The 20,977-nt window shown below is 45.1% G+C and overlaps 1 protein-coding gene across 2 annotated transcripts; it reads right to left on the bottom strand.

The window, feature by feature from the left end:
- Positions 1-320: 320 nt before the first annotated feature.
- Positions 321-7,912, bottom strand: LOC107078729 (putative methyltransferase DDB_G0268948). 2 transcript variants are annotated; one of them, XM_069196248.1, is made up of 7 exons: positions 7,718-7,912; positions 5,625-5,806; positions 4,402-4,562; positions 4,082-4,295; positions 3,513-3,613; positions 2,805-2,942; positions 321-2,351 (listed from the first exon to the last, which is right to left on the bottom strand). In XM_069196248.1, the coding sequence occupies exons 2-7, from the start codon at positions 5,733-5,735 to the stop codon at positions 2,261-2,263; spliced, it is 816 nt and encodes a 271-aa protein (XP_069052349.1). In that variant the 5' UTR covers positions 5,736-5,806; positions 7,718-7,912; the 3' UTR covers positions 321-2,260. The 2 variants fall into 2 exon arrangements, with proteins under 2 accessions (XP_069052349.1, XP_069052348.1); XM_069196247.1 differs by lacking the exon at positions 7,718-7,912 and adding an exon at positions 6,668-7,703.
- Between the last annotated feature and the right edge of the window lie 13,065 nt (positions 7,913-20,977).

Genomic DNA, 20,977 nt, shown 5'->3' with positions numbered 1-20,977 from the left:
TATATAAAAATAAATTGAAATTGAAATAAATTGTGCATCAACTCCCCTCCTCAGTAGAACATATTGTCTGCGATGTTGGAAAAGGTAACCATGCCACAAACCAGCTTGTCACTTTCATTATTGTAATCAGTGTATTAAACTGATCCCTCTCACCAGCCCCCGATCTCTCTAGCAATCAGACAGACTGTATCTCTGAGGGGTCCTCTGAGACTTTATCTTCTCCCTTTTTCTTCCATCACAGGGGGGTATGTCCTCTCCAGCACTGTTTCCCCCCATACCAGCTAACACAGGAAAATACTGAATGAAACAGCAAAAACTGCACAAGTTAAATTTACATTTAATTGAATTTACCAGGCGCCCATGATAAAATAAACTTCAATTTGTGACGAGTGTTTTAAAAACACGTTCTGTATACAGTTGGAATTTTTCCTGCAGGTACACATCCCGCTGCGTCATGCCTATGTACAGAGGTTAGAGCACACAGCTGCACAAGTAAGCAAGCTGCAAAGGAAGAGTTAGTGGTCAACCCCCAGATGAAAAGTTAAAAAAAAAAAAGAAAAGAAAAAATGTGAAACCTTCATCTAAATATGCTCATACTTTCAATTTATTTAAAATATGAAAAGTTAGAGTCTGGGACATTTAGGTCATTAGCCAGCTGTGGGATTCTCCCAAACATAGCCCAGGAGCACCATGTGAACAGTAACCCGAATATCCCCTATCCTCTGCCCGGCACATGGACCTCCATATAACAGCAGCCCTGTGAAGCCACAGCACCGCCAGTGAGAGCGGAGGAGCCTCACTCATGGGAACCCCGTTATCGCCTGCCGAGTTCTGCTGGAGAGAGCGAGGACGCCGACGCTTCTTGGCAGCCCCTTCTCCTTTGGGGTTTTTCTTCCCCTGCTCTATTTCCTGACCTCCTTGGATTCTGGTTATGGTTAGGGCCTGAGTTCTAGGCGCGTTTCGACTGCACCCTGGAGACACTAAATCAGACTCTGCCCCCGCCGTCTCCCAGCCCTTACCCTACCAATATTTCAATGTTGCCATCAGGCCACATTTGTGGAAGGCTCAAAATTATCTCCAACTAAACAGGTATAAAACAGAGATTTTAATAGTCTCTCCCCATCAAGTCTCAAAATTAGACCGTCTCAATCGCTTTTGGAGATACAGAACTTGTTTTGTATCAAATATGTTAAAAGGTAAGGGATGATTTCTGACTCTCCCCAATTTTTCATTCTTCCAATAGCGGAACAAATCCCATTTAGTTCAAGCTTTCAACTCCTGAAGTCTGGATTACTGAAATGCTTTCCTAGCTGGATTAGACAAGAAATTACTTCAGAATCTACGATATGTCCAGAACTGTGTTGCTCCAGTGTTGACTGCAACTAAAAAAAAAAACTAAAATAAAGTCTCAAATAACCTTCTCCTCTCATGGCTACCTTTCTTTTACAGCACTGACTTTAACACTGTCGTGTTGACCTTCCAGACACTACAGTCTGTTTCCTGCCTGCCTGCATCTTCCTACAGTATCACCACCTGACCCTGCTCATTCACTCCACTCATTCGGCTGGTTCTGGGCTCCTCAGCATATCAACTTACGAAAACAAGCAAGTTTTGAGCCGAGATTTAAAAACGCCAGCAGAGGGTGTATTTTTAATGGATGGTGGGCATGTTCTGAAAAGGCTCTGTACCATATTGTACGATGCAGAGTCCTTGGAACGCTGAGGAGCCCAGAACCAGCCATAGATTTTTAACCCATTTCTTTTGATTTCACAATCATGGATTTTTTGTAGTATTTTTCATTTGCTCTATTTCTGACATTTATGTAAATATATATAAGACCCTTGAGCATGCTCTGGAATTAAAGGCTGTAGACTGACTGACTGACTGACTGACTGACTGACTGACTGACTGACTGACTGACTGACTGACTGACTGACTGACTGACTGACTGACTGACTGACTGACTGACTGACTGACTGACTGACTGACTGACTGACTGACAGAAAGGCTGTAGGTTGATTGAAAGTCTTAGGAAGAGATTAATTGATTTATGGGTAGACTGATCGACTGACGGATTGATTGAGTCTCTCTGATTTGTCCATCAGTACAGCTGGCAACTGTGCCCTGGGGAAGAGGGGAAGATATGGAAAGAATAAATATCTGGCCTTTTCCAAATCTTTTGGGAAGAAAATAAGACAATCAGGAATGTTACAGAAAAGAAATCTGCCCCTGGGAGCTCAGAACAGAACTGCTTGGCTCGTTAGCGCGGCTTGCTGGCCAGCACGCAGAAATACTTCATCCTGACCTCCACCTCCGTCTCTGGGGAGGAGACTTTAATCTCCTCTAGAAACCTGCAGATAAAACACACACAGATCACAAGGAAAGAATGAATCCCATTAACAATTACAGGGCTCTCCATTTCACTTGGCTGCCTGCAGTTCTAATACAATCAAGCTTTCACCGCACACAGTACGATCCCATTTCTTTTCTAAATAATGATAAAAAAACAAACAGGAAAAGGTGTTTCAATATACTTAGATATAATTCCAGTACCCAGTTCATAGAGACATGAGCACAAGAACTCGAATGTAAGAAAGCTCATTTGTTTGCTATTATGATAGTCAGCCAGGAGCCAGCTCATACAAAGTGTCTGTGTAGCTTGATCCGGACACACACAGCCCCACATGCCTCCTGTTCTCAGTTTGAAAAGCAGGCCCCTGTGGTTTTATTGTGGCAGTACAGATCTAAGAGTGGCAGGAGGGTGACAAGGTGACAGGGGGTGTGAGTGTCTGGGTGCACATTACCTCTGCTGGGTGGTCTGGAGCAGCGCCCTCGCAGCCTCCGGCTCTGCCTTCTGATACGCCTGGTACATCGAGAAGGACTCACAAAGCCCCACAACGCTGCTCACCGGTCTCAATTCCTTCAATATAATGTTCTCAATCCTGTAAAAAATACACCGATAGCTGTATTTTATTTACAAAATGACCAGTGCACTACTCAAAGCCAATACTATACTCTTGACAGAAGTGGTCTTAGGTAGAGAGAGCTGAAGCTGTGAGCAATACAGTGTACGACACAGCAGTTTGTCACATGACACCCCCTTCTAAGCAATCTAACACAGAGCCATCTATTCCACCACTCATGATGATTCATGATCATGCTTGCATGGAGAGAGCACTGGAAGAGTTAGCTTCTGAAGGAAACAAAATGCCCACATAAGTGGAAAATGAAGTGCAAACTATTTCCTGAAACTTTTGCATAGGAGTAATACTCTCTCTTGTAGACCTGGGACCCTCAGTTGAAATCCCAGCACTCTTGGCTACTTGCACAACAGAACACCCGCAGAGATTACACCTCTGATGTGCCAACCCTCATGGCTGATGTAATTACAGTAGAAACAACAGGGGAACAGCTGGACTAAACTCAGGACAAGGGGGTTTCCTCACAGACCTGGGATACAATGAGGGTTCAACAGTGACTTTCTAAGCACACGACCTCATTCTCCACACTACCTTTCTTTGTCAGGGTAGGGAATAGCCTCAAACAGGTCCTGTAACATCGAATTGGCCACGTTGATCTGCTTGGTGGTGTATGGTAACAGGGCATCCACAAGCTGTGAAAAAGAGCGAGGAGCTCAGGTATAATAAGAGAGCACATGTTTAAATCCACCTACGAGCGCAGTGGATCAGCTTGGATCTGTACTCAGTGTTTTTCAAGACATGGGCAGCATTAGCAGCTTTCTATCTAACATCTAGCTTTCAGAGGTGGTTCAGTTTAAAGCATAGTCTACAGATTCACTTCTTGAGATCTCCTGAACTGGTGTGTCCATACCGCTGTCCCTTAGAAATGACACTATAACCAAATACATTGTTCACACTTCGGTCTGTCAGATTTATTCTTAAGCTGTCCATCAATGAAAAACCTATCGAAAACCGAAGATGGTGAAGAACACTTAACTATAAAGTCGTAGCAGTTTACTTCATGCATTCATTGCAAGTTATAATTCAATGTAATTTCCATATACAGTAGGTCCTGTTACAAATAAGACCCTTGATGTTCTGTCTGCCTGAGTCTCCCCTACCTCTCTGTAGATGGAAGTGAGTCGTCCTTCACAATTTCCATAGTAGAACTCAAAGCGGTCAGTGTAGCCCAGCAGCGCCATGCAGCCCTGTGGCTTGAGGACCCTGTGGGCTTCCTTCAGGAACCTCTCAATGTCAAAATAATGTGCCGCTGTTGCAGCTGTGATCAGATCCACTGAGCTGTCTGGGAAAGGCATCTCCTCAGCACCGCCAACTCTGCACGGCGAGAAGGAGAGATCAGATCCATGCATAGTTTCTCCCTGTGAGGGTCTTGTGGAACACTGGCAGACGTGTTCCAGAAGTGTGCTCGCTCCGCACTGACCTGTAGGTGATGTTGGAGAATCCAGGCACGGCTCTTGCCTCTGCCACTTGGGATTCGCTGATGTCAAGACCCACCACCTCTTGGAAATGAGGAGCCAGAAGCCTGGTGTTCTGGCCCGTCCCACAGCCCAGATCTACAGCCAGCACATGGGGCTTCTCTTTCTAGGGCAAGACACACAGAAGATAGCTGAAAGACAGATGGATAAAGGCAGTAGCATTTGGGTGGAGAGTTAATGCTAAGAAAACATATTCTTGTCAGAAAGGCAAAATTCTTAAAGGGTTGTATTCTAACAGTTGGGGAAGTATTTCCTTTTTGTGCTGTCCACTAAACTAGAGGAACCTTTCTGTATCATATTTGGATGCATCATTAGGCATAGGGAGAAAAGTTCCCTCTCGTTAGCATAAGTTCAGAGAGCGGTTATCTACTCAGTAGGGGCTTTAGTGGTATAAGAACCGATTAACATTTCTTAACCTAAATTTGTGTCTTGTTAGTGCAGAAACTTGTCTGTCACTGAGCCACCTACAGTAGGTCTCTCTCTCTTATTTTTTAAAAGGCAGTACTCATACTGATTGTAAAAACAGTCCATGTGGTTTCTAATCTGTTAGTCTTCTAAATTAATAGATGTTGGCATCTTCTATCTTCTGTCTCTTTAACTCCCTAAATACCTGGGTGTTTTATTATTGTCTTTTTATATATTCACTTGCTGGACAAGCGGGTATGATTCAAATTGACCTTATTTAACAGTACAAATTATTGAGTGTGGTGTGGAGACATGACAAACATGATTTCCATTCAATGGAGGCAGACAGGAAAGACTTTATAGAGATTAAATCAGTGTCTGCAATCAAATCAGAGGTTGTGTTGCCGATAAATGTGCTCAGAGATGGATAGCCCTTTGCTAGAAGCAGAGTTGCTGAGCATTAATTCCACAGCTAGAGATTAGACATGGCAAACCATTGTTAAAAGAATATTTTGATACGGCCAATCCTGTTTAACATCAAAGCCTCAAATAGTGGGAGGGACTATTTAGCAATGGAGTTTCATGGGCCAGGTGGTCAACACTTGTTTATAACTGTTCTTAAGTTCTTATAAAGTCAAGTCCGTCTTTGCAGTGCTCAATAACATAATAGAGCCAGGAAAGAAGCTGACTTTCTGCACTGCAGGACACCTTCTGCTTGAAATCTCCACCCTGATTTGCAGCCGCTTGGCCCCGAGACCCTCACCTTTCTGTCCAGGTAGTCGAGGATGATGGTCTTGACCTCTTCTGGTGGGGTGAAGCGGAACTTCTGGTAAACAGAGGCATGCTGCTTCTCCTCGAACAGGCGGAAGGCCATCTTTCCTCAGCGACTGAGACTCAGCAGAAGAAGACGGGACTATCTTCAAAGCGCCCCGGTCAGCGTTTGCTCTGTTGACAAAGAAAGAGCTGGTTGTGATGGTCTTTGTCTTCCTTGTGTTCTCTGAGTGGTCCAGCTTCATTCTGTACATTCTGGGGTGAGGCAGGGCTGTAGTCTGAGTGCAGCACTGTTCAACTTCTATATCAATAAACATGAGCAGCAGAGCGAGGCAGTGGAGGAACAGAGATGACAGTGAATCTGGACAAGACCAGAGTCATGGGTTTCCAGAAGAAAGGCAGGCATCAGGTAAAAACAAATCCCTTCACACTGAACACCATGTATACGCACCATAAGAAAGAGGCCCTATAACATCGAGATGCCTGCAAAAATCTGAATAATTTAAAGTGTATTCCCACCCACAGACCTGACTGTCCAGAGAGGACAGGCTCAGTGTCCACAGCCCGGCCATTAACACTGGACACAGGCAGACCTGACTGTCCAGAGAGGACAGGCTCAGTGACCACAGCCATGCCATTAACACTGGACACAGGCAGACCTGACAGTCCACAGAGGACAGGCTCAGTGACCACAGCCCGGCCATTAACACTGGACACAGGCAGACCTGACAGTCCACAGAGGACATGATTACTATTAAAAACAACAACACAACAAAGCAAACATTGACAATCACATTACATTTCGTTACGGCTTGAAGCACACCACGTTAATGCGACCTAAAAACGGCAAGCGGAAAAGGCACAGGTACTATACTCTTTTCACAGACGATCATTTTAGGATTTTTCTTTATTTTCAGGACATCAAATAATCTTTCTGAACGCCCCTCGCGTTTACAAAAAAACAAACATGGCGATGAAACGAGTCTGAACGACTCCGCGCACCCTAGCTGTCGTGGAGCGGTTCCTATTCCTCACCTGAACACTCAAAAGGCACGGAAATAGCTATTTGACAGGCCGCAGGAGAGAGCTGGGAACAGTACACCAGTGCAGAGAGCCTTCACCTGCGGGAGGCGAGGCGAGGCAGTACAGTACAGAGAGCCACTCGGGCAGGACAGTGTACAGTGACCTCACTCGGTCATGCGCAGACGAGTGACCGGTAACATTACAAACACCGGACTGCCCTCCAGGGGCATATAACAAGGCAGCGGACAAAACAAGTCGATTTCGTCTTGTCCGAAATGCTCCAATGAAAGAAATCAGAACGTGAAATAACACCTACGAGCCTTCAACTTCCAAATCTCTACATCTTCAACGTCTTGACATTACAACGCTTACACCGTGCCATAACAATAATCGCCTTCACATTGATGTTTCAGTAATAATTAGGTGGGTGGTGGGCTTTTAAGTACGAAATAGGTTCACGTAGCGGTTCGTTTGCTGTTGATAAAAAACGGATCAGGTCAGATGATGCTGGTGCAAGACGCTGTTTATGAAACCCAGACAGTCCTCTCTTAAACACATGAGTTGAGACCGACTTGCACGCAATTTGGGTGAAATGTTATACACATTTTGGAACTAGTGATTTGCAAACACACATAGCTGTTTATATAAACATGAAATTCAACAACTTATCGGAATTTTGAAGTTCACAAAGACTGACGGGGGTTAACGACATACGTGTATTATATTTTTATATCTGATTATTCACAATGTCTTTCAAATACAAAATAAAAGATCGATATTGAAGACTGCAGTATCGTTAAACACGACTGATAAAAGGCTGGAAATATATGCACAAAACAACTGGTAGTTTAGCCACATATCAACATATTCTTCCTGATGTCACACCGATACTCATCAGAAGACAAGATCTAGATCCGACTATATCCTTACAATTGAAAATATCCCGGTTCAAAATATTTACAAAAATATTTTTTAAACTGAAACTATCTAAATATTTAATTAGAAAAAGCTTTTAAGGGACATTTTTCAGTCCGTCACAGTGAATAAGCAACAAGCTCAGACCTAAAGTCGCGTTTCCATCACTATATCTGATCTGATTTTGGCCTATTCTTCCATCATTTATATTGCTTTATGTTCATATGGTGTTTCTGTGTTCCCTGAAATGTTCCGTTGAACAGAGTTGCTCGCACAAAAAGATTTAGTCAACATCACAAATACCAATACCGCAAAAATTAAAGATTTCTCGCTTCCGACCTTACAGGAAGTCGGTAGCTCTTAACCCCCCAGAAAGATTCGTCCTGAAAACAGCATGACTGTCCCCTAGTGTTGAGGCGGAGAGGGTGCACTGAATAGAGCCCAGGCGATGCAGCGACATAACAGGACAATTTTCTAAATTTCCCAGAATCTCCTGTATGGAAGCCTGTTTCTATGGAAGCCCGTTTCCGCCAGGGAGTAAAAAAAAAACGCGCTATGGTATCTCAGAATTGCGACTTAGTATCTCAGAATTGCGACTTAGTATCTCAAATAGCGCGGTTTTTTTTTTACTTCCTGGCTGAAACGGGCTTCCATACTCCTGCTATCATCCAAAATTATTGCCACTGTGAAAGAAATGGGCTTGCAAGCGATCTAGGGTTATATATTGTATTTCTGGAAAACCGTCTTTGCATGTGGGCATTCCTGAAGCACACAGCAGCAGCTCCTAGTCTTTGCCTGGTGCTCTTAGATACGGTATTACTCCTCAGTGCTTTAGACGGAGAGTTAAACAGGGTGGTGTATACTGTCCTCAATTGTCTAAGGCAGGGGGACCGGTGTGTTTTGGTTTTTGTCCAGTGATTTTCCCGGTTATGAAGCTGGTCTAATTATTTAAGTAACTGGAACAATTGCAGTATCTTGAAGCAGCCTCCGAGATGTTGTATAGGTGACTGTTCTTTATTGAAGTGAATGTTGCGTGTAAACAACTTCAATCTCATAGAAGAAAAAGCCTTTATATGTCTGATGTAGAAAGTAATTAGTTCAATTGTTTAATTGATTAAGCCAGGGTTGGAACAAAAAGACACAAGGCCCAGACGCCTGACCTAGGTCAGCGCACTTGTACGCGCAGCCACAAGAGGGCAGTGTTGTACAATAAATTATTATTAAAGTTCACAGATCGTCATCTGAGTTTGCTGTGTGTGGTGTCGCTTGTTTCTTTTAAATCCGAATTTCAGCACTTCGACAACATAAAGCTGTTGTTGTCAAGCTGAACTTTTTCATGTTTTCTGGGGGCTTAACAGCAGAGTCAGGGAAACTGGAGGGAAGCTGAGCAGAACTGGACTTTTTTTTTATTAAGGGTCAGGACACGTTCTGGAGTTGATTGCTGCCTGTCTTTCTCAACTCCACTATATTCCTTTTGCAGTTGCCGACACTCAAAGAAATGTGTCTTTGTCCACATGATTACGGTTATTCCCTGTTATTAAAAAAAAACCCACAAGATTCCTGTGGAGAAAACAAACCCTACAAGACTCGTCTGGGAATCGGTTCTGAGTTTTCTGGAGCACTGAGTAGTGCAGGACCTCCCCTGCGCTGTTCCTGGTGCGCTCCTGCAGGACGTGTGCAGTAATCCTACAGCTCCTGCACGGATCCCAAGGAAGTCGGAAGGCTGGGAACAAGAGCTCGCCTGCTCCAGACGCTGTTGGTTCAAGGGTCACCTCTGCTCTCTTTTGAAGCCCCCGCAGCCCGGTTGGGTGGGCTGCTGCAGCCACACGCAGCTGTTGGCTGGATTGCTCTGACTTCCCAAAGACATGCAGGTGATGTTTGATTGGCCGCTATGCGTGGGATGTACATCGCTTGCTTGCATGGATCGATAATGGCCAATCACCCCCGTTCGGAAAGTATATATTGCGTGTTAAATTCAAACCCTGCTAGAATGTTTACTTATTCCGAGAATGTTGCTATTGCAAGATGTTGCTTTTGGAAATAAAGTATATTTTGATTTTAAAAACATATATACATCGCTTGATTGTCCCAATCTGGGGGGTATTCCCAGTACAACCACCACTGGCTATGAGGTATGAAGAAACAGACCCAGATTCGATGATGGGTGTAGTGCCACATATGGGACTTCTCTGCTGTTCTATTGTGCTGGAGCTAAAACACAGAGGACACCGACCACTTGGTGGCAGTGTAAGCAAAGCTCTCTTTTAATAGGAGACTTCCAAGAGGAATAGTGGCCTAACACCCAGCTCCTCTTGTACACCAGGGGTTCTTCCTGATCCTTTATAACTGTGCTGCTTCTCCTGGCACGTGCATTACCTTGAGTTTCAGCAGAGACAGCACGCGTACATTAATCAAATGTAGAGGGCCTTCACGGACACAGAGACATAGGATTGTGAATTCCCTTGAGCAGACACCCAGGCCTCTGTTATTTAATTAATGCTTATTCATGCTGTGCACATCCTGCAGGTCTTGTGCTTGGACTCCCCAGTCTGCCTACAGAGGTGGCCAATGCATTGATCTTGTTATCCCCTGCTTTTTACATGAGAATTTTTTTTTTTGTCTGATTCAACTCCCAGATCCAGTGGGTTTTCCTAATGGACAGTTTGACAAGGCTACCTGTAGGGACGCTGAAAAATCAGAAGAGCAGCAGAGTGACCTGATCAACATGCATCTCATGCTGAAACCGGAAGGCTTCAGTCAAAGCACCGCAGTGCAACTCACCTAAAGAATGAACAAGCAATTCAGTCAACTACTGTGGCTCCACTTTATATATTTTTAAAAGTTTGCATATTTTTAAATGTTGGCCTTCGTTTCGATGGGGCGTTTTGTAATTAGCTGGCAGCTGCTTTGCTACTTGTTTTGTTATCCTTTCGATCAGTATCATTGAGAGCTTTCACACAGCTGTCTGGGTGAAAAGGCTCTACCTGATTTGTACTGTGGTCACCTGTATAGAGCATCCTTTAGCGATCCTTGACTTTCTGGTGCCTAGCCCAGCAATCTGAAAGTGGTATATACTATGCTTAAGGTATTTAAGATAAAAAGGTGTTTAATGGAGCTGGCCACTGGATACTATAGACCAACTTTAGCTACATGTGTATGTGCCATGCTGGTAATTATAACTGCCTGGCAACATCAGGACTAGTTGTAATAAGCACATTTTCAGCAGCATTATTGTAATAACTGCAGTAATGAGAAGTGCTCCTTTCAGATGAGATCTGTCCTTTCCTTTAACTGTTAATACGTGACACTTAATACCTTTGCAGGCTTTTTCCCAGGTGTCAGTCTGGGTGTGTTTGAGCACACAGGCTCGTGCTTGTGTGTGTGTGTATGAGCTGCAGCTGTTGCTCTAATATGACAGGATTTACGATCACTGCCAGCCAGTGTAGCGTTTCGGGGCATCTCAGGTGCAACCACAGAATCAGAAGCAGCAGGACGGCAATTCCTTTCTGGAGCACTGAATGCATCATCAAGGCGTTTGATCAGATCAGGATATGAACTCTCAGGATCCACACAGTGTCACAAAGGCAACCCACGCACATAGATGACCTGTACAATTCAAGATGAGATTTTCCACTCAGTGTTTTAATTAATTTTTCGAAGCAATGCTTTTCCAGTAATAAAGCTCCTTCTTGGAAATGACTGTGCTGTTCTGGGCAATACTTGGATCCCTTCCTTGCTTGGCTAATGAGTCAGACACTGGCCCTGGTCTGGATAGAAATGCAAGACTGATCAAGAGCTATAAAGTCTTATTAGACCTACCCCTTTCCTCTGGCCTCCCTCTCTGCTGCTCAATAATAATGCAGCCTATTTACTGAAGGCCAGCTGCCTCATTATATTGATAAGGGAATGCTGAACGTGCATTAAACAGCAGAGTTATGTTTGAGGTTAGAGGGGACAGTAAGGTGTCGTTGCAAATCAGTCCAACATATTGAACGTTGGAATAATCTGTGAGTCCTAAGGAGTCTTCGCCATTATTCAACCAACAGAGGCCTATTAGAAATCATCTACTCCACCCTGAGACTGTCTACTTCCCCTCTACTCTCCGTGTACCTCTCCTGCAGATTTTCTTCAGAAGCTCTCACTGTACTGTTGATCAGGTTGTTATCATTGCTAAGGCAGTCGGAAACTGTCTGTAGATCTTTGCTCCATGCCCAGGGGTGTCCATCTCGATCAGATGTACAGACTGCCTTGGCCATAGTAAACGCTGGTACACGGTTTACGCTGTAAACTTGCAGCTGGTACCCACTTATACAGGTGGATAGTCTGGAGCACTGAGGGTGAAATACCTGTGTTTGATACAACAGTAGCATCTGCAATGGAGTCAGGAAGCCACAGCCCCCTGAATGGGGTTCCAAAGCCCTAACTGTGGCTCTACACTGCCCCCCACGGTCTCTAGGACACATTGCACCCAAGCGGAGGTTTAATCTTGGCGTTGCATGCTGAGCTGGCTAGAAGCAACATGCGCCTGAATCAGAATGGACTCCTGTGCGTTCTGCCCAGCTTGATTCCTGCTCGCTATCGCACACTGCAAATTACATTTCGAAACAAGGTGACAAAAGCCGTGAGCAAAAATAAAGTTTTTAAACGTGTGCACTGAAACTGTATGTTAAAAGTGACCTGTAACATATTTATTTCACTCCCCACCTGGGGTCAGATTTCTAAAGTAAATTGACTACGATTATGGTTAAGTGCGGCTATGTAACAATGTGTTACATGGGATTGAAAATAATACACTAGACAAGTTAAAAAAAAACTTTTTAAAAACTTTCCTTCACAAACGTCGTTTCCTGCAGCATTGTCTTAAGCCATTCGCCACTTCTCTTGTACTGTATTGCATTTAATAAGTCTACAATTTCCAACTAAATTTATAGCAATTGTCTATGCGAGTATTCATAAACTGCAGACACCGTACATACAAGCCTTTCTTTAAACAAATGAACTGTTAGGAAGATTATGTACAGTACAGGCCAAAGGCGTGTTCAGACAGCAGCACCATGCCAGCACGCTTAATCAAAAACCTTCCCAAAGTGCTAAACAAGTTCCACTGATTCCACCTGTCACGCTAAGACCTCGAGGCTCTGAGCCCGCCTGCCTGCTCCCCAGCGGGCGGACACGGCAGCCGAGCAGGAGAGCCGCTGTCCCGGAGACCAGTCGGCAGCGGCATGAATACAGCCACAGGCAGAGGAAGGGGAAACTCTCCCAGCAGCCGCGGCACAGGCCCAAAGTGGTTCTAGTCCGATTGTTTCCGCCGGGAGAGTGAACCACTGGAGACTAGTTGGATATTTTAAAGCGGGGGATTGGGCAAGAGGAGAAAATGAGGACCTTTGAAACTTCAAACAATGTGTGTTTTTTAATACACACAATGCGAAACAGAAGCACGCGTGATTTACATGGAAATATGTCACGTTGTCTAATTTCCCCTAAAGTCTGTATTATTATTATTATTATTATTATTATTATTATTATTATTATTATTATTATTATTATGAGGAATAAAGGAGTTTTCAGTTTCTGCCCAATTCTTTGAGCCAGCCCGCGTCCCTCAGAATGCGGTGCAGGTTGCAGGCAGTTTGAGCAAATGAATCTTTAATGCCAGTTGCAGGAGAGGACACGGAATTCCTTGTTGTTAGCTGTCTTCGGCCTATTAAGGATCATTATGCCCGTTTCGTTCTCCTCCCCATCGTGTCTCCGCCGTATCTCTGTGGAGACGATTACCTCTCCCCTTTCCCCGGATTCTACTGCCTGCCGCGCTGCTAGTGCATAATTGCTCCTTGCTTTTGTCTGTTCTCTCTTCTTTCTTCCTCTGCCTCTCCCCCTCCCTCCTCCCGCTCCTCTTCCCCGGAAAGTATTTCTGCCGGCAGTGTCGAACTCGCGTTTCTCTCCCTGGTCCTTGTAGAAGAGTCTGCTGCTGCTGCAGAGATCGTCGGCAGAAACGACCCCACATTGATTTTCGGTGCTGCCTGAGCACACGGGGCTATTAAAACGGAACAGCATCCCTCCTTACCGTGAAACCCGAGGAAGTTAGTGTCTTGCCCGCGGGGTGTAATGATGTTGACCGGGGGTCTGTTTTCTTCTGATTGGGGATTCGGAGATGTCCGTGTTTTGGGGCATGGCGTGTCTGCTTGTGTGTGTGTGGTGTCGGGCAGATGACCCTCTGCTAATTTCATTTGAAAATGAAGCCATCTGCAGCAGCAGAGAGAAGCCTTTGGAAAGGGGGGTGTGTTGGTGTCTTTAATGAAAGGTTAAGTGGAACAGAAAGCCATTTAACAAACTCATCATCTTTCCAGATGTTTCCTATTCTCAATACCCCCCCACCCCCCCATACATACACACACAAAGATTCCTGGAAAAAAAATCCATTAGGATACAGTATATTTAGAGATCTGTGATGACTGCCGGACTGAAATTCCTTGTGCAATCCTGTGAGTATCGGTGAAGACCGACTGAGAAATCCTTTATTTTTTTCTGAGTAAAGAGAAGGGCAGGGTTTTTCTTTGTTTGCAAGGAAGCTGGAGGCCGTTCAGAAGGAGTCGTGTTGGGTGTGTTTGTGGCTGGTTACGCGGCGTGGCCACGGGATATTTCAGCACCTCCTGGGCTCGCAGTGCAGAGTCAGACGCAGACCTCCCCCGGACGCCCAACACGGCGCTGGCTGTGGAGTCAGGGACCCCGGATTCACGGGGGAGGTGCGCTGCGGCTCCCTGCTGCTCTCCCCACTAAAGACTCTTTCCGCCCGTGATTTGAAAGTGACAGCTTAAGTAGAGGAGAGGCATTTTCCATGTAACTGAATCCTCTTGCGCACAGAACGGCACTGCCTGTGCAATTTGGAACATCTCGGCTCCGCACTTCAGTATTGCTCCAGCGAGCACAAAACATCCTAAACCTGCCTTCGCGACTGAGAAGAATTCCAAAACCCAAATGGCGGAAAAGACGGCGCAGCTGCCAAAGTGCAGTTTGTTTCCTTGTCATCAAACTAACATTCTTTTTCAGGCCATCCGCTCTGCAATTAAGGGGCTGCATCCCTGTTCCCTATTGTGAGTCAATTTGATTTGACCCCACAGATCAGACAGGGATCCAGCCGATACAAGCGGGAGCAGATTGCACTCTGTTTAGAGGCTCGGAGATGTAGCTGATGAGTGCTAGCGAATTATTTATATTTGGATTTTTTTTCTTCCAGGCTGCAACTGTGCTGCTGGTGTAAGTGGTTGGGGGAGGTTATCTGGCCCTTTGATCAATACGACCCATTAGACAGCTCTTTCCTCGCAGAGCCTGACGGAGCACCTTCTGCCGGGATGCAGGGCAGTATCAAGTCAGACAGCTTTCGTGCAGCTAGAATAAGGCTGGTCCGTGAGAGAACGGGTTCGAGAGGAGCTGCACCAGTGGACTGGGCTGCAAAGGAACAGGAAGAGGTCAATTTCCATGTCCAAAAGCAGAAAGAATGAAAAAAGGCAATGTTTCAGCCCCTCAGCCTTCTTCAGGCTCAAGGGAGAGAGAGAGAGAGAGACAGGGGGGAAAGGGAACTGTAGGAGAGCTGAGTGGAGCTGAAATCTGGCAGCGAATGGAGAATCTCTAAGAAGAAACTAGTCTGTTACCAAGAGCTGGTGGAAGGTGTGATTGTAGTTTTAAACCCAGAATCTAAAGAATGTCTGGGAGTCCTGGCAATCCTGTAAAAGGACACAGACGGAAAGGTCAGAGTAATCAGGGCGGGGAGAGGAAACCTTGGTCTTCTACCACAATTAACATAAAACACGAATGTGTCCAGCTGAACCAATCCACAGTGCCTGGCATCCAGTTAAACGTCACCTGGAAGACCATTTTCTGAAAATACAGGAATCAGAAAAACACCGATCCCTGGTCTGGAGGTTTTTAAATGTTCTTTGTTGTATGACATAAAAAAAATAAGAACATTCCCCGCATTGCAAATCTAAAGAGCTGACAAGCACACCCCACACCACCTGTGCGGGATCAGAAACGTCTGCCCCTTTTCTGTCAGGGGAACTGGCTGGCGTTCTCAAAACAAGACGTCTTTAAAAACATTGAAGAAATAAAGCATTGTGGCCCCCGAACAAATACTGTAAATGACAGACTGTTACCATCAGCCCTCGCTGAAGCCTCCATGTTAAGAGCATGCTTGACTGCTGATCAAAGCCCTTGTCTGAATCAATAAAAAGCCTCATAACCCTACACAGGCTCGCACCCCAGCCCAGACACACCCAGTCCCAGTCCATGCACCTCACATCCACGTGGGGAGCCATTATACGAACGCACTGGTTATTGATCGGCTGCAATGAATACATCAATGCACTGGCTGCTGGAGCTGAGTGCCCTCCCAGATCGATCCCGCCTCCACCTTGAACCATGTGGGATCCCCAGGAGAAGACTCCTTTTCAAGGGTGACTAGGAAGATAGGAGTGATAGGGGATCATGTCTGAAGTGAGGGTTTACAGTGATCAGGCTTGGCCACTAGAGAAGAGTGGGACAGATTTCCATCTGAGGTAAAAGAGAGCCGGACATTAATGCAGAGCACAGCGGCAGGAGACCGCTGGGGCCTGTCTTGTGCTGTATGGCAATGATGCTGCCACCCCTACAGGACCATTGCTTTCTTCTCTCAGTGACTCAGCATCCCTGGGCAGGGTGTGCTGAGCTCTCCTTACACCTGCGCAGGAAGACGTGCCATCTCTGCTCATCCTCAGCTCGCTACAATTAATTTCCACCCATGCCCCTTGGTCCCTGTCTCTCTGTGGAGTCCGTAAAAGACGTTAAATCAACTTCCCTCATTGCAGGGGAAAAAAAAAGTGTAATTGAATCAGGATGCTTATTTTATTTTAATTAAAAACTTGATTAGAAGGGCACGTAGCATTTCAATATAGCTCTGGCAGTTTCCATGGTAAAAATCACTGGTTTCCGATGCCTGATTAGACAGCAGGAAGCCGCAGGTATTAATGGTATTAGCAATGTAGCTTATTTTGAAAAAAATCCCCAATGAGGTGCAATATAGACGCAATTGAATTTATTCATTCAATCACTCTGCTACAAGAATGGTTCATGAATGGAAAACCTCCTTCATAAAAAAAAACCCAAACACAGACAATTAAACAGGGCATTTTGAAAAGGTTTTTTTTTTTTTGAGAAACAGACAGTTGAATGAAAACTAATCTGGTGAAGGCTTTTTTATTTTCATCAGGGTATTAATGGAACAAATCAAAATGAAGGCTGAATGATTGCAGAGCTGGATTTCTATTTTTCTTTCTTGCCTTTACTGAATTGTGTTTAGGATGCTTTCAAGGTGCAAACAGCACCTTGGCAAAAAAAAAAACGTGCAAACTGCACCTATGCAAGTGCGAGCTCGAGCTCGCCATTCCTATCACTCAGGTGTTGTCACGCATTTAATTACCTTGTACTGCCTGAGCAATGAGGAGAGCAAAACGGGAATGTGAATTTTTAGAAAGGCATTTCACAGCCTCTCATGACACTGCACTGAAGCACATTAGTCAGTTTGCATTGCATGATTAATATTCAGGGACTACAATACACGGTACTTTTCTAAAGCGTTTCAGTATATAATAGAGATATGTGAATGAACCAATGTGATCAATGACAAGTTGACTAATGTTACACATTCGCACTCGTATCATTTTTTTGCAGCCAAAATATACGCCTGTATGCCTAGAAAAACCGCTGCTGCCCTGAAGCTAATCTTGCTAATAGCCCAAGCACCATAAAGTTCTATAGAAGCCATTACTCACTGCAATAACATCCTTCAGTAGCTCCGTGTTTTTAAACTTAATAAAACCTGCCCTGTGTTTTCTTAACCTTCCCCCTGACCTCGTTAACATATTAGGCATGGGTGGGACCTGACCTTATGAGTTCGGTAGGCTTAATTCCCTTTTTAGCAGACTTTAATGGTGATCAGAAAAAAAATAAAATTCACTCGGGCGAATCCTGGATCAATGTCATTTTAACAAGAGGCTAAATGAAGCGAGCGCGGCCTGTAACACAAGGAAAACAGAACATCGTTTGATTGATTTTTGTGCGTCTGAAAGACACTCTAGGATTTTGAATAGAATGTAGTGGTGGTCCTAGCAAAAACATTTTAGTATACACAACTGATGTTGAGATAATACAGGCCCACAATGTATTAAGAGATTATGACAACAAAACATTGTTGTGCTTTAAATGTGCTTTTGGGATTTAACAGTACCATGCTTTGATTTGAACAAAACATGATATCTGTATCTGTGTCATTGACTGTACCTACAGCCATGTGCATATCATTTGTAATAATTCTACGGTAATTCTATCACCTCCTTTGTAACACAGGCTGCACCCTTAGGTGCCTGGAGGTGGTGTTCACTGTGAAGCGACAGACATTACTGATGGCCCCCTCTTCATTATTCCTGCCGGGTCGTCCCCACAGGCTGGAGACACCTTTTAAACTGTGCTTGCAGTGTTCTAGAAACTCCCCCCTTTTCACTGTTTCACAAGATTAAAGTCACTTATTCGGGATTCTGAAGTCGATTTAGTCCCCTTTGATAACGGCTTATCGAGGCACCTTGTTTATTCTGAAAGGAAATGAGAAGAGAGAAAAAAATTCAACAAGACTGGAGTTGTTTGCAAGTTATCATTTACCGAACCCATTTCGGGATAGACCTTATTGAGTTCAGGCATCAGTATTAATTGACAACCAACATTAGACTACCAAATTGACTGCCACTACTGTGTGATTTATTCCCAGGAAAGCAGAATGATTTCTTGCTGATAAAACGGCCATGGAGTCAAGATTAAGGTGCTGCGGTTTCTTTATCGTTTAATGAGAAAAGACACTGCCATCATCTGACTTTCCCATTGAATTTTTTTTTTCCTCTTTCGCATCCGCTACTGTTGCCATGACAATCCTCTGTCTCCATGGAAACGCTGGAACCTGACAGGTCTGGGTAAGAGATAGGCCTGTGTGGCAGAGCTATTTCAAGCTACAGTATACAGGTACAGAAGCAAACAGTCTCTCTGATAGAGAGGCTGGGCTAAAATAACTAATAGCTCAGACAGATTCCCAGGCAGGTAAAAATGGGAGAGCTGGTGGACCACAAAAACGTGTTTGCTGACCTAGATAGAGGAATTTAATGGGCATCCTTTTAAGCAATAGAGGGCCTCTGAAAGTTCAAACTGAAAAAACATTCCTTGTCCTTAGGAAGGTATTCCCATAATAAAACAAAAGGAAAAGTAAAACAATTCTCCATACTTAAAGATGGAATTCCAATAATAAAACAAAGGGGAAAGTAACATGGAATGTCCCAGAACCACACAATTGAAGTGAAACTGTTTACCTTAAGAACGAGGGCAGGGAATTCTGGTGATTTAACTTTTCCCTTTAAACGCTGCAGAAGGATCTTCCCCGAGCCTCCTGGAAAGTCCCTGTCCTTTAAATAGGTCTCTGCACTCGCTGTCTAAGCCTGTCGCTGGGAGTGTGGTCTAATAATGGGACTGCTCTCTTTTTACTTAGGGAGTGTAGGCAATACACAGATTCACAGAACCTGACTCACTCGTGAAGTGGTGTGTGATTATCTGCTGGATTTGTGTACACAGTGAATAACACAACCTCTCTTCTCTGTATCATTGCTTGTTAAGAGCATAACCATGACCAGAGCTCGATGACTCTACAAGGGGACTCACTGGCAAACACTGGGCAGAGACACTATGCTCTAATCACACCCTGCTGTCTTCTCCTAAGCTAGCGATCGGAAGATGTTGTGGATAATTCTGCAAGGCGAGAAGGCCAGAGCCAACACCTCCAGGCTTCGAATTCACTTTCAGATGGAAAAAATGTTTGGGGTGTTATACTGTAACAAGTGAAGAATGCCGCCATCGTGTTGTTTACTATAATAAAACACAAATCAAAACAGAGAGACATGGTGAGAAACAAGCCGAGCCTCCGGCCCATCGGACAGCTATTCTCCTGCCCCTGCGTTTGTGCGCGGACGTGAAGACATGTCCCGAGGCCCAGCCTGTGCCTCAGAGCCCATCTGCGCTGGTTGCTGGGATATTTGTCCCAGCCTCATCATCTCCGGGCATCACGCACAAATCGCAGGAGATCTTCTCCTGATGATGTCGTGGTCGCGAGTCCCGAAACCTGCAGGCGGGAGGCGGCAACGCTGACGAGAAAGACGTGTCACTTCCCCGGCCTGCTGATCCCTTGGCAGGGCTGTGCTCTCAGCACCCGGAACAGATCATCAATAATATAATCATTGCGCCGGCTGCTGATGTCAGCATGACTCGGCACAGTCAGTCAGGGCCTGCTGCCAGCTTCTTCTCTCCAAATCCCTCGCAGGTCCCCCTTCCCAGCTCCAGCAGGGGGTGCTGCCAGCCGCTGAGAGCCCGTGAGGGCAGGAGGCGAGATGGCTGCTCGGTCAGAAACAATGACTTGTCGTTTGGTTGCTTGTCATCACCCTGAAGACGGTAGACGTTCTGCAATCAGGAGGTGTTTCAAGACCCTGCGCTGCTATCTTATAACCACATCACGGGCTGCTCCATGAGAATGGATTAGTTTAATATTTGGTTTTGGAAAACCAAACTTCACATTTGAATGTTAGACATGCGTGCAGTATTTGCCCTCCAACCCTAAACCCCCTGCCTTGGAACCCCCATCTCTCTAATGACAGATTTATACCTGGATGTTTCTTATTTGTTAATGGGTTCATGTTGTGCTAAATGTCTCATGTGTTGTGTTACCTCTTACTTGCCTGCAAAGCAAATGTGAGGTGAGTAAGTACGTCTTGTCTGGCCAATTTATCGCAAGGGTATCATGCTTTATTTTTCATATTCTTTTTGCATGCTCAAAGCACGTCAGATAATTTGTTGCTTGAAATGAGATGTGAATGACAATTACTGTCCTCGGCCGTTCTGAAGGATTGGACAGAGACAGCGAGTCTGTCCGTGAGATTAGTGCCATATTCTGCCTACAGGACACAGCACGGACGTTCTTCGCTTGTGCCCCTCTTACTGCACCTGGCTTGGCCACTGAGATGTGTTTCAGAGGCCTGGTTCAGCTCACAGCTAACGTTACTGTTTTTGACACTGCTGCTCTTTGGAGTGTTTCTGTCGGCGTCCCACACCTCCCGTGAGACAAAATGCCTCTGTGGTGTTTCAGCCGCGCAGGAGCTGCGTCTGTGTTAAGACAAACCAGCGATCCGGCCCTCAGCGGGGATCTGGATTATTTTCTCCGCTCTTAGCGGAGTGACACAAGTTGGGGGTGGTGGTTTCTGATGCCGCAAGGTCCAGTTCCCACCTGTGGCTCTTCCTGAGTCTTTTGATCTGATCAGCTGACACAGACCAGTCAGAAAGACAGCTGTGCAT

This window comes from Lepisosteus oculatus, chromosome 12 (genome assembly GCF_040954835.1).
Source record: "Lepisosteus oculatus isolate fLepOcu1 chromosome 12, fLepOcu1.hap2, whole genome shotgun sequence".
In the NCBI taxonomy this organism is placed as follows: domain Eukaryota; kingdom Metazoa; phylum Chordata; class Actinopteri; order Semionotiformes; family Lepisosteidae; genus Lepisosteus; species Lepisosteus oculatus.
This window is presented reverse-complemented; position numbering and strand designations above follow the sequence as displayed.

Excerpts from the sequence above, each read along its gene's own strand:
- LOC107078729 (XM_069196248.1), bottom strand. The coding sequence starts at position 5,735 with ATGGCCTTCCGCCTGTTCGAGGAGAAGCAGCATGCCTCTGTTTACCAG. Across the intron at positions 3,614-4,081 it reads TCACTTCCATCTACAGAGAG|CTTGTGGATGCCCTGTTACC; the intron begins GTAGGGGAGACT and ends TCTTTTTCACAG. Across the intron at positions 2,352-2,804 it reads CTCCAGACCACCCAGCAGAG|GTTTCTAGAGGAGATTAAAG; the intron begins GTAATGTGCACC and ends TTTTATCTGCAG.